At 42.3% G+C, this 16,830-nt stretch overlaps 2 protein-coding genes across 2 annotated transcripts; one reads left to right on the top strand and one right to left on the bottom strand.

The window, feature by feature from the left end:
* Positions 1 to 1,803: 1,803 nt before the first annotated feature.
* Positions 1,804 to 7,658, top strand: LOC118780142 (C->U-editing enzyme APOBEC-2-like). The gene is made up of 3 exons (XM_036532468.1): positions 1,804 to 2,337; positions 4,967 to 5,497; positions 6,839 to 7,658. The coding sequence occupies exons 1-2, from the start codon at positions 2,042 to 2,044 to the stop codon at positions 5,493 to 5,495; spliced, it is 825 nt and encodes a 274-aa protein (XP_036388361.1). The 5' UTR covers positions 1,804 to 2,041; the 3' UTR covers positions 5,496 to 5,497; positions 6,839 to 7,658.
* Positions 7,659 to 9,633: 1,975 nt separating this feature from the next.
* oard1 (O-acyl-ADP-ribose deacylase 1) lies at positions 9,634 to 14,374 on the bottom strand. Its single transcript, XM_036533961.1, has 6 exons — positions 14,176 to 14,374; positions 13,365 to 13,427; positions 12,519 to 12,693; positions 10,136 to 10,194; positions 9,856 to 9,968; positions 9,634 to 9,756 (listed from the first exon to the last, which is right to left on the bottom strand). Exons 1-6 carry the CDS (start codon positions 14,275 to 14,277, stop codon positions 9,654 to 9,656), a joined length of 615 nt encoding a protein of 204 aa, XP_036389854.1. The 5' UTR covers positions 14,278 to 14,374; the 3' UTR covers positions 9,634 to 9,653.
* Between the last annotated feature and the right edge of the window lie 2,456 nt (positions 14,375 to 16,830).

The following is a 16,830-nucleotide window of genomic DNA, read 5'->3' as shown; positions in this document are numbered from 1 at the left end:
GTCATCAGTGAAGATGTGTTAATCCACCAATCAGCACTGGCACTCCTGCAGTGGATGGTGGGATTTGTAGTGTCTCCATACCTGTCTCAATTTGCTGACAACAGCTCCAAATAATAAACAAGAAATCCACACCATGGAGACCAGGCAGTCCACCCTGTACTGATTTCTCTTTTAAAGGGAAACACAAACCAGCAACCAAGGCTGTTGATCCCTAACATAAAACCCTTAATATCCTTAATGGCCTTGCAGTAGCTGTGTCATGATCTTATTTTACTGGTACTTTTCCCCAGCTCCTGATGAATCGGGTCAGAAGTGGGTAGAATACAGTGATTCAGCCATATTTCTGGCACGTGTATTTTGACTGCTTTTTTCATTTACATATCAAATATTTTTCTGCAGCCCTAGAAAAGTAATTCCAAGTGTTAAATTAGAAGTAATTCCAGTTGAGAAGTGAAATGAACTCACTAGTGCATGTGCATGCTTAGAGGAACTTCATATCATATTTTCTGGGTGCTTGACCAAGAACTGTCTGTAGTCTATTGGGGTCAAGAAGAGAGGATATCATAATGGAATACTCTTGTATGAAGAAAATAAGGCTGGGTATATTAGCACTAGATGAGTTATAAGATTACAAAGGGGTATATTTCATCCACATTGACTGTAATCTTCAATCTTGAATAATCAGAACTTTATGTGTTGCGTGGTGGAAGTAATGACCTCTCTACCAGAAACACTGGGTCAGATCATGGTGAGACAGCTCAGCTGTAGCAGGTAACATGTAAACACAGGTGGGTTTCTCACTTGAACATGCCTGTTAGCCTCACACGCTCAGAGTTTGAGTTTCTGTTTCCATGAAGCCTGCCTGTACACAGACTGCCCTGAAATACTATAGTTCGACCCCTTGGCTCGCTCCCTTTCCACTCCCCTTAGGAGGAATGACCCTGGGCAAGTTCATTAGCAAAATGTCTGCAGTGGCTGGCAGCAGACAGCATGTGTGTGTGTGTGTGTGTGTTTGGTGGGGGTGGGGGGTGGGGGGGTGGGGGGGCAGTGGAATGCCCTCAGCTGGCCTTAGTGCAAGAGTGAGCAGGGTGGCATTTAGTTCCCCTCTCTAAAAACCTCCCCTGCTCTAAAACCTGGTGAGGAGGGGTTATTAATAACCTGCCCCCTACAAGCATGCTGACAGTCCAGAGCAGGGGGCAGGGGCAGGAGGAGGGTTTTATTTGACAGGGCAAAAAGGAGCTATGCTGGACACAGGCACTTTGACATGTGATGGCGCTGCCTGAAACCTGCCCCCTCCCCTGCGTGAAACAGCCACCTCCCCTGTGAGAAAACTGCCCTCTCCCACTTGACTTGACCTTAAACTTTATTTTACCCTCCCCAGTCGGCGTTTGACCTGCTAACCCGAAGGTTACGAGGCCAAGTGCAGGACGGAACTCACAATGTCTAGCCGTATGTATATGTATACATATGTATACATTTGTGCTTAAAAGGTTGGCCATGTAATTAATCCAGGCCAAGAGGGTCTGCTGAGTTACCAGTTAATGGTTTTTTTTCTCAAGTAAATGTAGAAATAGATTAAATAGCAAAGTCTAGTATTGGCAAATGGTCGATGTAGCACATTGTAACTGTGCACCTGAACCTACGCAGTGTTCCCATTCCCTGAGCCCTGAGTTTCACCATTAAGAGAAATGACTGAAATAAAACAATAAGCACGTCACTTCCATATTTCCTGCCCCTGTCGTGTGTCCCCGTTTCCAAAAACACGGGCCCTGTCAGCTAAGCACTCCACCCTCTACTGTCACTCTTGAGCTTTTTATAGTCGGGCTCAGAAAAGGCAGAGGAGCAGCTGCTGGACACCTCTCCCTTTCCTGCTCTCTATCCCTCTCCCTGCTCTCACAGTCTCTCTCCTGTCTCTGTGTTTTAGCTGTTTCTGAGACCACTCTCCTTCCTGGGCCTGACTCTAGCCTCTTCCTCTTCCCCCACACACACTCACACACACACAAACAAACACAAACACAAACACACACACACAGTGTCAGTCATGGCAGACAAAAAGGAAGGGAAGGGTGCTCGTCGTGTGCCAGTGAAGCAGAAGGAGAAGAAGGCGGAGAAGAAGGTGGAGAAGGCCCCCGAGAAAGAGGCAGAGAAGGAGAAGGAGGAGGAGAAGGTGGAGAAGGTGGAGAAGGTGGAGAAGGTGGAGAAGGTGGAGAAGGGCCCTGCAGCGGCTGAGGGGCAGGAGGGCAGTACAGCACCACCCGAGGGGGCCGCCGCCGCCGAGGAGAATGGGGAATTCAAGCTGGAACCCATTGAGCTGCCGCCTTTCGAGATCATCGTAGGGTGAGTACCGTCCCTCTCAGCTGCCCACACCTGAGATCTCTTTCATCTCAGGGTGAGTGCCATCACTCTCACCTGTTCACACCTGAGATAGCAGTGTGGGTCCCGATGCTCTCACCTGAGCCCCAGCCAGGGGCCCCCTCCCACACAGCAGAGCTTGCAGTGGTAGGAGGAGAGTGTTTCGGCACTGGGACAGTGTGTCTTGCTGTAAGGGGCAGTGAGTGATGGTAATGCTAAGAGCCAGACCACACACGCAGCTACATTAAAGGTAGCAAGTCATGGCAAGCCTGCTAACACTGTAAGGAGTAGTAATTATAAATGTGTTTTTGCATGTAACCTGTATCATTATTAATATTAAACAGTAGTATTCATATGTGCCTATGGTAGAGCTAAATCTTAATACAACATATGTCACAACTGGTAATATGTTCAGCTAGATTATTGATTTTATTCATACTGAGAGTGATTCTATGGGGGTTGAGATTCCAGCTCTTCCCCTTGTTAGAAACCCCAACCCCACTGCTTGGTTACATTTTGCTGCAGAAAAAGGGGTTCCTAACTGTTCTGTCAAACAGGACTGAAGTTAGAAACAGATGATATTGCTGAATTATTCTCACTAGTACTGATGTTAGCAGAAATTGATGATACAAGGTTTAACTTTGAGCAAGACAGCAGGTTATATATAGAGCTTGACTAGGCTTTCGTTTGAGGAAATATGGAACCTGACTTCAGGAGTGTGAGGTATCAGTTCTAATGTGTTCTGTCACCAGCTGGAAATGTGGCACTTGTCAGAGCCTGATGCTGGGTTCACACATTCACCAGGAGGGAATCTTCCCTGGTATTGGCCAAGAACTAGGCCTTCACTCTTTAATCATGGGTATGAAGGGTCCAGGGTTCAAATCTGGCCAGATCTATGTAGAGCATGTTTTTCCTGCATGCATGTGGGTTGCTGAGTAACTAGGTAAATGTGGGTACTCCTGTTTCACATTCATGGAATGATCTTGCCTCCATGCCCTGTGGTTTCCAGGTTGTACTCCAGGTCACTGTGACCATCTGTAGAATAATGTAGGCCTAATTTTAAAAAATGGATGGGTGGATGGATAGATGATACGGCCACCATAGGTCATATAAGTCTACTGTAGCTGTAAATTGACATGATGTTGTAACTCTGATGGCGTGACACTCAAAGGTTAACGTATGGATTGAAGAATGGGGCGATGAGTCTTGAGACCACAACAGAACAGTTTACCCACATCCAGACTGATGGCAGGAAGTGAGAAAAGGTATACTGGAAGTAGAGGAAAGTGATGCTGGTGTAAGCCTTTTCTTGTTTCATCAATTTCTCTGTGAGTGCACCTCCAACCAGCTGTTGGCTTCCAGAGAAAAGGCAATTCAGGAGAAGAGTCAGTCTTATTGGCTGCAGGCAAGAGTGGAATCCTTCCTATTGGAAGCTGGAATTGGATTTGGAATTGGAACATAACTTTTCATTTGCCCTGGAGAACAAGATCTGTTGTGTTTGAAAGGTACAGCGTAAAGTGTTCCCACATCTCAATTAATTAAGTTAATTTTATGACTGCCCTCTGACGGGAAAGGGCAAATCACTTTGTTTGACTGAAGGATTTGCACCATGATTGCCCAGGGGAATTCTGGGGAAATTAATCAGGGGACATGGTATCCTGCAAATGCTGAACCACAACACAACAAGACGAACCAAAAGAGTGCACGCTATTAATAAAAGTTTGGCATATCGGTCAGGGCTGGGACGAATGACTCATTTAGCTCATACTTTCCTTACTGGGTGCTCCCCCTGTTGAAATGTCAATGAGGCTCTTCTCTTCTCAGAGTTAAACCAAACCATCGGGCCTTTATCACCACGGTATCGCTAACAGTAAAGCCTGGACCAGCGTGGGGTCTGCCTCACTTTAATTCAGAAAAAGGACATAGCATACTAAAATTAGAGGTGGCAGTGCGACATGTTGTAAACTAGTAACAATAGCAGTTGGCTGGCGAAAGATTCAGGCACTGTGGTTTTAATGATAACCACTTGACCATACTGTGAGTGAACATGCTCCTACTCACAAAGGCCATAGGACAAAACATATTTAGGGACGTTTATCCATGGGGAGGTCTGAGCCAATATATGAATATCTTCTTTAATAGCAGCAGTAGCATTCATTTAACTACTCAGCATTAACTGTTAAGTATTACAAAAGTATTACAAACAGATGACAGCATTTGCCGTTATTTGCCTATGTGCAGCTCTTACAATGTTTGTAATTAAAATCAAAATGTTGATTCAAGAATATCAAGAAGACCTACTTAATCTCATATTTCTTGTGAACATTCAAAGTTGAAAGAATAAGTTTTGCTCATAACATTAATCACATGATAATCAACACTGTTCTGTTGTCAGCATCATTTTGTAGTTTGTAAAATATTTTCAATGTTTCAAATATTGAAATGTGGACACACTGAGGTAAAAAGATGCTATAGAGAGTGACTGTACGTACTGCACACATTTTAAATCATGTTTCAGATTTTCTAATCAGGACTGCCAACAGGTCTATCAAAAGGCCTAGAAATGGATGACAACCATGTTAGTGTTTTCTAATGCCCTCCTCTGCATTGCTAGGGAGAGGATGAACCCCTTCTTCTTCAAGTTCCAGTTCAAGAATGTGGAGTACTCCTCTGGCCGGAACAAAACCTTCCTGTGCTTCCTAGTGGACTCCCAAGGCAACAACAACACAGGTATGAGGGGCTACCTGGAGGACGAGCACGCAGGTGGACACGCCGAAGAGGCCTTCTTCCAGCAGGTTCTACCCGAGTACGACCCGGCGGTGCGCTACCTGGTCACCTGGTACGTGTCCTCCAGCCCCTGTGCCGCATGCGCGGCCAAGCTTGTGGAGATCCTGCAGGCGCGCAAAACCATGCGTCTCGTCATCTACTCCGCCCGCCTCTTCATGTGGGAGGAGCCCGAGATCGAGGCGGGGCTGAAGGTGCTGGCCGGCGCCGGGTGCAAGCTGCGCATGATGAAGCCCTCGGACTTTGTCTATGTCTGGGACACGTTTGTAGAGAACGAGGAACAGACCTTCACCCCCTGGGAGGACTGCCAGGAGAATTACGACTACTACCAGGAGAGGCTGTCCGACATCCTGAAGTGACCGTGAGTGACCAGCATAACAAAGCACAAAAAATCACAATAACGCCACTCAATAAATAAAATCGATAAATCAATCCATTAATGAAAAAAAAGATTTATTGATGGATCAAATATCTAATAAAAGTCTATATCAATGATTCCCTTTTCCCAAGTCATGCTTTATGCAGTTATGTTTGGCATATTTTATACGTTATGAAATCAGGAAATCACCAGAATGTTGTCTTTACTTGAAAGCCAAGTTAAAGTTTGACTGGGGACCAGTGATGCTGACAGCTGCTGTTTGCAAGCTTCTCATCCATGTTGTAAAAAAATGGCAACAATCATTGTATTTTTCAGTTGTGTTGATTCCTTTACTCCTGTCGCATGCATTTGGATTATTCATCTTGAATCGGTGTGATCTTAAGGCATCAGAGAGCTGGCTGTGTAATTTTTCAAACTCATATGCACACATACTTACTTGAACTATGGAATTAAGCAGCACATAGAGGCATTAAAACTTATTGATCAAGAAATACTAATGTCAGTGCTAATTTCAATGTTTCCTAGTGTGCTGGCTATTTCTACATACCTTATAATTGATGGTGTGGAGATGTGTAATCAACGTCTAATTAGAAACACTTTTGAGAACAGAATCCACAAGAGGGCCCACTCTTGTTTGTCTGGTAATGGTGGCGTAGACTGCCCTGGGCCTGGGCTGCAAAAGACGGCTTCGGATTTTACTCTAACCGACCTCTTGATTACACAACTGGATGGGTTACTGTGTTAAATGAACGCAGGTGATCCAGTCCGAATGGTGAAATGTTGATTACCTGAACCATTGGGATTGGAGTCAGCCTGGCACTGGAGAGTCACATGTGGATGGGAAAGGAAGAGAAGGGAGGCTCACTGACTACAGCAACTACCCTTTTTCCCTTATGTGGGTGCACATCAAACCCTGTCAATTCAAAACGTACTTTCATATCCACTCTCCAGTTTTATAATTGGGCATAAGCAAAGGGATGGGACTAAAGATGCATATTTTTAAGAAACATGCATTCAACGCAAAGGAGTTGAATTTCAAACCACATTAAATGCTGAAAGTGTGTTGTGGACATTTGATGACTCACATCTCATGAGCTAATCCGACACAAAGGGCTCAGTTTCTATTCTTGAGACCTTGTCATCACATGCCATCAGGTCATTAATCTGTAGGGAAAGAGCACTGGCGAATGAAAGCTTTGCACATTCTGTTGCTTGAAACTCACCTGTATATCTCTGCAGTGGAAAGGGTGGAGATGAGACTGTAGTGTATGATATTTAAAATGACTTTCTCATCACAACACTTTTCTGTTCTCTCTTTCTCAGAGCTTGGGAGACCAGTAAACCCAGAATGCATTTCGTTGACTCCTCTTCCTTTCCAGCACCAGCCCGTCCACTATAAAACTCACCCCACTCTGCCAGTTGAAGTCCTACTACATGAAGCCTTATGTTTAATTGGGCGAATCCCACTGTTCCACCCTTCTTAAATTTAATCCACACAATCCTTGCCAAAGGAAGACCTTCCAAGCCTGCACGTCAAAGCCTCTGAATAGGAGTCATCTCTCCACAGTGCCATCTTGTGTTTCAGGTCCCACACTGCCTTTGGAATTACTGGCTTGTCCAGAGGCTGGTAATAAAATGTCTGTGATGTTTGTCACTACACAAAGAGCATGAAACATATACCATGAGACTCTGCCCTTAGAAAATACTAATTTTACTATATTTTTTGTTTAGCTGGGCTGTGTTGTTCTTAAAACAATCAGTTTATAATGTTTTTTTAAATACTTGTTTTGATATTCAATCCAAACTTTAATTTGTTAAAGTGGGAATTAGGTATTTCATCATCTATTGTTAGAAAAGTTGCAATGTTACATTTTTCCTTCTTTTATAGCACAGCCATATACTTTTGTCTTGACTGATTGGAATTGTGACATTTTACTGAGAATATACATCAACACAGATTTATGTTTGGGAGTACTGATATTATTCTTCAAAAATTAAAATGTACAATAAGTCAAACATTTGGACACTGTAAGCAAGCTTAATGTTTGAAAAGGCTCAAATTTAACTTTGTGTTGACTGGTTGACTGTTTTATTTCAAAAATTGCTAATTATTTCAATATTTAGTTATTGCAAATGTAAGTACCCAAACTAAAAATAAATAAAATTATAATTTTTGTTCAGAAAAATATTATACATACAATAAAAAAGGTCTTTATTTTCTATCTATAAGGGTTACACAACTCAGATTAATCAATTAAATTATATAATCCACCAACCAATAATTTTTACAGAACATTAGAGAACAACAAAAGTGAACATACAGGCCTTTAACTAGAGCAGCCATACACCACCTTTAAACAATGGAATGGCTATTATTATTTTCCTCATTAATGGAAAGACAACAAATTACAAATACTTGTTAAAAATGATCTATACCTGTTGTGATATGTGGGGCATCCTAATCAAGATTTGGTCCAATATTTACAAAGAAATCTCATTGACATTGTTCGCAACTTCTGGTTTTTATAATGTTAGTATGACTGACAAAACAATTTGATTAAGGAGCTTTGAGGGCTGTTTTTGATGCTGCAGTTCCTTAATAATCAAAAGTGCAATTTTTGCCAATGGTATCTCTTAAATCCAGTTACAATTACAGTAAATATGACAAAACATGAGCTATGTAAACCTGCTTGATCAAAATCACAAGGTAGATTTATCTAATTGCCAAAAATCTTGCTGATGAGGAAAGCCATTAATATGAAATGACTACTAAGTTATATAAATATATATGATGACTGTTGAAGCGTTCGGTCACAGTGGTGACGTTTGACAGATGGTCTGTAGTGCCCATGTCATCTATCTGGCTCTGTGTATTAGGACAGTGCCTCCCAACACTGGTATTAGGCACACCATACATTCAGCTTTTCACTCCAGCTAAGTAGTCAATTGATTAAAAAGGTTTGTTTGAACCTTTAATCAAATGCTGTGCCGGAGCCCATTTCACAAAACTGGATTAATTAAGGCAGGATCAGTTCAAACAGCCTTACCTGAAATGACCTGACTCACATTAGGAGGGTAACAGCATTACAACACCAGGGTAGGACTGATCAATTTAAATGAAACCTCACCGGTCAATTGGAGTTAACCATGTGTGTGAACAGTTAGACATAAACAAGTTCAGATGGCTGTAAGTGGTGGAAAAAAAACGTACAGAAAGAAATGGGCAGATTTTTCAGTCTGTTCAACCAGACAACCTCAATGTTCACATAACTACAAGAGAAAAGTTCTCCCCTGACCAAATACCTTACATTTCTCATGTGTCTGGGGGCAACTAGGGAAAGCTGTGACATGCCTGGCTCCCTCTACAGAAGAGTCACTGCAATCCCAAACAACTGCTACACAGGAGTCACTGTAATCCCAGGCTCCCCCCTAGACAGGAGTCACTGCCTTCTCATGTTAGACTGCGTGTTGCCTTGCTCTCACACTTGTTCCAGTCCAGAGGATCCTGAGTGGCACACATGCCATGAGAGACACACACTGCAACACATACGGAGACATTTGACTTGACATTTAGCATAGCTGTATAGCTAGCTGTGTAGCTGTAATGTAAACATGCTACCAAACAGTAACCAATAAAATTCAAGAGTAATGTCTTGAAGGAGAAGAGCCACAATTTGCAAAAATAATCAAATGCCTTTTATTAAAAAAAAAAATCATAATTACTTGGCAATAAAGAAGTGTTGAAATCCAACATTAAATTGTTTCATCAAGTCCTTTATTAAACAGTAGCAGAAAAATGGAATTATGAAGGAACACAATATTGGCACCTTGCATGCCGGATCAACGCCACTACAACTTTTTGCCATTTTGTGTTCAAATGATCGTTCTTTCAAATACAATTTAATTACAAACAGTAACAATTTGCAATAGATTAATTTTTCCAGACCACACATTATCTAATAGATATCCTGTATGTTAACTTACAAATGAACTGTTTTAAGAGTTACCTGGAAGTGCTGTATAAAACAGAAGAGGTCACAAACAGGACATCAACTAAATACAGGCAGGTATTTCAAATGTAAACAATAGAACATAAAGTCAAAGACAAGTGCGTTAACTCCAAGTCTTCCAAATAGTGTCATAGAGTATACACTGTGATACTGACATTGGCGTCTTGGAAGACCTCCTCAATCATCACAGACACTTTCCCCCATGTCAGACGATCCAATCCACAGCCAATCCTGAGAGGAGTGGGAGGAGACAAACACACAGCATTTTAAGGGGTACGATCCCTTCTCATTAGGGTTCTCTCCCTCATCTGTCTCTCCCTCTCCCCGTACCTTGGCATGGAGAGTCTGGTGACTCCATTCTCCAGACAGTGTGTTTTCATGGCTTGCAGGCTCTGTCTCAGGGTGTCATATGTAGGCTTCTGGCTGGCCTTCTTCTTGGTGATCTGAATGAATGCATGAGAAGGGGTGAAAATAAAACCGAGGGAGGAGAGAGACAGAGCATAACAGGGCGAGAGAGAGAGAGAAAGGCAGGATGCAGACAGTGTGATTCGTGCACCCTCCGTCCCCTCCTCCACTACTCCTGGAGGCAAAGCAGAGCTGCTCCTCTCACCAGACAGTAGATGAATCTCTGCCCTCTCCTCAGCACCGCACACTCTCCAGGGGTCTTCCCTGCGGGATGTAAGTGCACACAGTTTCAGCCTTCTTTATTAATGGCACACTGTTTTTATTTTATTTACAGCTAGACAGAAGCAGATGTCTGACTTTGAATTTTCTTTTCAGTGCAGTTCCCTGTTAAAAATGACCAACACTGCCTAGGAATTCATGTCAGCCTGATTGGCATTGTTAACCCATTCCTAGACTGTGCTGTGTTTTTCGCCCTTTGTGTCAATGCTACATGCTGAGGAAGGGAACACTACTAGGGGGGGGAAGAGGCTAACTGCTGTCGCTGACCACAGCAGACGACAGCATGCAGGGTGGTGCTACGTGCTACAGCCCTGTCTGAGAGTTACGCAATCTCTAGGCTAACGTGCTGCTCTGTAGCTGTAGGACTTGTAAAATTAACAGTAGCCTTAGCCACTTTGCTCCTAATTGGCGTCAGCCAATGCAAATTCCTCACAGCAGACGGTGACAATTACGATAAATCTTATTGACTAAAGAGTTAAGCATTAAGCAATTAGCCCTTATTAGAGACAGAAGTAAGTCCATTACTCTACAATTTCAGCCTTTCAGTGAGTTAAGTTTATCTTATTCTCAGTTCTTATACACCGATGGAATGTATCACAATGTCTTTCATTAAAATAACACATAACTAAGAGATCTAACAGTGGGATGAACTGAACTGAAATACCAATCTTTGGACTGCAAGACCAAGAACCTCAGAGAGACAGCACCAGGTGGGGACACAGTGAAATAGAACACATTAGCTGGTCACCACACCGAGCAGCTGTTTAAATGTGAACTCAAAATGCTGAATTTCACACTGTGTACTGGGGCATTTTATACAACTTATGAGAAAAGCTCAACTCAGACTTCTATGATACATGTGCAGACACCAACAAAGACATTATCAAACACAAATACACTATCTCATGATAATTCTGAAAATAGTTAAATACTTTTTAGGATTCCAAAACAGGTTACAATGAAAAAGGTATCTATTTGTAACACAATCCCTCTTTTTGTTTAATCACTTTGAAATGTCAATCATTTTAGGTTTGAAGGTTTGAATTCACTGACAGGTTTGAAGTGACACAATTAGAATTTTTACATCACAACTACGATTTTCAGCCATGTAGGTGTTCTCACTAATATATCAGTCTTTAAGTGTGAAAAAGCATGAAACTGTCTCTTCTAAGCCAATCAAAACTGCTGTTTAATTTCGTCTTGACAACAACAGACTAACTTGATTATTCTCATACTTTCTCCCATAGGGAGGAAAACATATTCTAGTTCTTTTTTAACACAGTTAACACAGGCCAAGCATCTAAGGGACAGATATTTCAAGACACAAGTGTTAAATGACAGCATCAATTACTTTTTACATCCTATTCTACTGTTTCACTTCTGGTTTAAACATCATTTTAAATGATTGGGGAATAAGCCTTCTGCGCCGCCCACATCAGAGCATACCCACTTTTTAAAACAGTGCTACACCTCTGACGCAGTCTGTGTAACCCCTGACCTCTGACACTGGCGGCTTAGCCAGGGCTTAAGCTTAGGCTTCTTCAGGGACTACTACGATGAGATAGTCTACATTGCAAGTGGTCCTGCTTAGTTAGAGATTGGCCAAACTTTGCATGATGACTATCCATCAGATACAGCTGCAATGCTGGTTTTAAGTGAGGCTTAAATTAGGCCTGTCTCACTGTAACGTCTGCACTCAAGCAGGAGCACTTTGGTGAGATGAATGCCATCCTCTGATACACTCACAGAGAGCCACCAGCTGCTTTTCACACTACATGCCACGTAGAGCACTACAGTGGAGAGGGTGCTCATCTGAGAGAGTTGCAGGTGCCCTATGATTCACAGCATGCCTGAGAACAATAAGATGAGGAAACTGTGGTCAACCCACACACACTACTGTTACGATTGTTCCACCACTGCACCCTAAACAAGCACTTTATTTGACTGTTCCACTCAGGAACTATCAAGTGTGAATCACAGGCTTTTAAACAGTGGAGAATTGTTTAAAAGCCTGCGATTCACAATTGATAGTTCCTGAGTTTTTTAAAATTTGCAAGTGCTTTGTATGCATGCATTTCATGGCAAAGCTGTGCTGTTTATGTTCTGCTTTGTTTTTCTGAATGATGTTAAAAACAATATCAGACGTAAAACAAAACTTTCAAGTTATCAGTTGCATATATTGCCCAAATAGACATTTTACAGCAATTTCCTTGAACCACTCTTATCCTTCTTTCTGTAAGGAAAGTGAGAGAAAGTAGGCAATAATACGGGAAGGGATCCTCTCTGTTGAAATATTCACTGTGACTCACGCTGCGCTTTCAGCTCGTCCACCCCGGCAAAGGTCTTCTTGAAGAGCACAGCGATGCCAGCACCCATGCGGCAGTCCTCACTGATACAGTGAGCCAGAGACTCGTCGGCAGGGCAGGAGAAGAGATTGCCCTTCACATAGCGCAGGCCCTGCCCCTTACGGGCCAGAGGACAGGGCTGAACAGGACGGCAGAACATCTGTTAGCGCACCCGACATTCATGACACAGTCACAACCAACAGACAGGATCTGGATATCTCTAACAAGGTCGCGCTTTGAATTACAGCATTGAAATTACATTTTATTTTCAAAACAGCTTGCAAATTTAAGATTTTATTTACAACATACAGTCAGAGAATGGGTACTATATGATTCTAATATGCAATTAATCTTCTGAAGTGATCATTTACTGTTGGGTTTCTGAAGTCAGGGTAGGTAAGGAGCATGCAAAGGCTGCCAGTTTCATTCCCAGGTGGGTCATTGATGTACCTTTGAACAAGGTGCTTAACCCAAAAAATACCATGACAAAAATGTACAGCATGTGAATTATACTAGATAGGAGTATCTGCTAAGTACATGTACTGCATTTTATGTAAGTAGTGAGAGTGTCTTCATTGTTGATGGAAAAGGTATCACATGCAGCGGGGGTAAAATAGCTGCTGATCACTAAATCTGTTTGGGGGCAAACTCAAACTGTTCTGCCACAGTCCATATTTTGCAACAAGGGAGGGGTTCAAAGTGGAAATTCGCTCAAGCAAGGGTAGCAACACAACTCAAGCAATTGACAGACCACTCAAAAGGTACTGCAGTAACAAAACAGCCTGTGAGATCTTAATTGGATTACTCAACTGTTCCGAATGGAGATTGGGAGCCCATACAAGCTGTTCCATGGTCTTCCTTCGTAAATTTGTCCTGTGATTAAAAACTGACTGTTAATCCCATTCCACCTTGACACCATTTTGACATCTAATCTTGTGACTTTAGCGTCAATCCAGTACACCCTGCCAACTGTACTGCCAGCAATGTTTGGCATCTGAATTAACTTCTTTTACACACAATATAAAGAGACCAGGCTGCCGCAGGCTGATTATAAAATAATGCGGATTTTTGTTGAGAAATAAAAATTTTACTAGGCAGTCGGCAGGGCGATTGTCCAACCTAACAGACAACACACGTAGGAAAGAAACCAAGGCATTCTTAATCTGGTTCATAGTGTACGTAGGTCTGAATGCTACAGCGGGGCAATGCTCTAGAAGTAAAATCAGAATTACACTTTGCACCAGTGTTGATGACGTGGGAAAAGGCATCAAGTGGAGACTTCATGACTAGAACTGAAAAGTACACGTCTGCTCGCAATAATTCACAATTTAAATGTTTTGTAGCTGCATGGAACCTGGAAAGTAACATGTAATGCACTTTCTCTTGCACTGGTGTGCACTGGGTGGCTAAAAGGGAGCTGGTGCAAACTTCCTCTTTGATTCTGCATGAAACACTCTGGCGTGCAATAACTTCGAGTTTACAACAGGATAGTGGTGGAAATAATAATGAGAACGATAAAAATGCGACATTGTAGCCAGCTAACGTAAATGTGACGACATTCGCTAGTACTAATTGCTAACGTTAGATAGACTAGTACAGCCGTCAAACGTACGCTACTCACTTCGTATTTCTCTTCCGTTTGACCCTGCACCTTTTCGGTATCCATCGGTATGCACACTACAGGCAAACAGTGGGGGTTTGATTTCGAAGTGATTATATTCATACCAAAGTTAGGTATCTTAACTAGCTACTATGTCACTTGTTTCCTGTTGCGGAACTTTGTGTTTGCCCATTTTCAGGACGGACCGCCACAGCGTCGCACAGCCTGGGAATCGGAAGTAGTATCACACGCATTCCAGACCGGCCCACTGATTTGAGCGAGCTAGACGGGTGGGCGGGGATACATTTCGACGTTTGGAGAACCCAACAGCGTTTTGGCTTTTTTTTTTTTTTTAATTAAACTAATAAATTAATATCGGCACTTTCAGTCGGGTGTTATTAATAATAAATATAGGAGTACGAAACAATGTGTGTTGTGTCTTGACACAACTCCACGCTAACTTTGGACGAGCTGCGTAACTCTTCGTAAACACTGGATACGGATTGGTCTAAATCTAGGCTCTGAGTAGTGAAAATGCGATGCGCGATGAATAGTACGACACCGAAGGGACCACTGATACCAGAACAATTGAGTAATTGTTCAGTGCAGCCTTTAGGCTGTAGAATTTGGCATCCCATTACAGAAATGTCATAGGGGAAAAGCTCTGCAGTTACATGTTTGTTTGTTGGTTATTGTTTTTAAGACAGGGCATTTTCAATGATAACTGCCTTTGTTTGTCAAAAAAAAAGAAAAACAGTAAGGAAAGTACGTAAAATGTCAACTTGACATACTCAGGTTGAAAATTTATGTTTATTGGATGATCACAAGTCTGCATGCCGATTGGTGCATTCAGACGTGCTGGTGGTGAACAGCTCTAAACTGAGTTATGCGTATCGTGCCCGGTGATGTAGTGGTCTAATTTTGACAGGACAGCAGTGGCTTTTGAGCTGGTGCAGCAAAGTGGGTCAGTATGGGACAGCTCTGCAGGCCGTTTGATGATTAGCATGTCTGATGGAATATTACACCATTTGAGTGTCAAAGCACAGCTGTGAAAGTATCTGTGCGTCAGACTGAGAGGGTAACTGTGGTATAAAAATGCAAGTACCTGCTTATGTTACATAGAATAGTGTCTTAGATTATATGGGTACAGATCTGATTATTATTATTATTGATGCCCAAAGCATTGCCTGTATTTGGTTTTAACCAAAGATTTTTCATAATTCTTCATTACTAATTCATTCTATTTGTATTCACTGTGTTGAGTCAAAACACTACGGTTGCACTGCATTTGGAGTACTGGCTTTTATATTTAAATCAAATAATTATTATGTGTAACCATGACAGATAATACTTTTCCCCAGATCATAGCTTTTCTCGGTTTGTCACGATCTGGATACAGCCCATTTTTTGGTCCAATCAAATGGCCAGAATGATCAAAGTGAAGCCCACTATAGAATGCAGAATGCATTCACTGTCTTTCCGTTTGTCAGCTTGATTTCAATACCAAGCCTCTTATGGGAAATATCACTTTCATATTAAACCGAGGAGCAGGTGTGCACATTAATTACTACCACATTTGCAGTTAATTTCACTGCTCACGCTTCTTTAATGCCCCTCTTCTGGAGTTATGTAGGTTTAGCATGCAGCCCTCTGATCCTTTTGTGTCAAGGTAGGATTATGTTCACCCTTCACACTGCTGAGTCTTGCAGACCCCTGCCCCCCACACTCCTTGATCCTCTGGAATGCTGTACATTTCCTCGAACTGATGAAATGCTGATAGATCCCAACCACATTGCATTACCTATGCCGCTTTGGGTTGCACTTCATTGTGTATGAGCTTAAATAGCATGTTTAAATTTGTAAAACAGTGCGTTTTAAGCTTCACATGCTGGTGAAGGGCAGGTGTTGATCTTCCTTCCGGCCAGTAACGGATCTTCCGTGCCATGGCGTTCTGGTCCGTGATGACCTCGTCAAAGTGATAAGCACTTCTCAGGTCAGGCGCCCTAAGTCGCTCGTTTAGTGTCCGATTCCAATCAGGTAATCCACTGGTTTGTACATATGTCCTCCCCCTCCTGATCTCTTCCTCCCTGTGGCCCCTTCACCCCTGCCCCATTGTGGCCAAGTAGGGGACATCTGCAAAGCTGCTCCTGCAATCCAATTAGAGATTCAGTTTCAACACCTCCATTTCACCAGCTGCTCTGAGTATGCGAGTCATTTCTCTCTCTCAGGGTAAAGTGTTTCTCTCTCTCTCTCACTTGGTATAACTTGAAAGCAAAGGCTCGAGAAGAGCTCATAACCTGGCACAAAGGGGAGATATGAAGTGAATCCCAGTGGAACCTCATTCACTTTTATTTTTCTGTCTTAAAACTGGCAAATACAATACTCACATTGCAGGTGTGTCATAGCCACTTATACATTAACCACCATCTTGGTGGATTGAAATATAATTTTTTTTGAACATGGGCCTTAGCACATGCACACCAATATTTGAAATGTCCAACTCTACTATGCAATGGCAGTTAAATGTTGAGTATGATTGCATTGCACTATAACCTAATCACAATTACTCAGGAGGTAATTCTAGGCTTTGTTATTACTGGGTTGGTGACAGCAGACTCTAAGAAAAATGGCTGTGTAAATGAAAATCATTGTTTGAATTTATTTCTTACTCAGATG

This window comes from Megalops cyprinoides, chromosome 7, assembly GCF_013368585.1.
Source record: "Megalops cyprinoides isolate fMegCyp1 chromosome 7, fMegCyp1.pri, whole genome shotgun sequence".
NCBI classification, from domain to species: Eukaryota; Metazoa; Chordata; class Actinopteri; order Elopiformes; family Megalopidae; genus Megalops; species Megalops cyprinoides.
The sequence above is the reverse complement of the archived record's forward strand: the minus strand, read 5'-3'. Positions and strand labels throughout refer to the sequence as shown.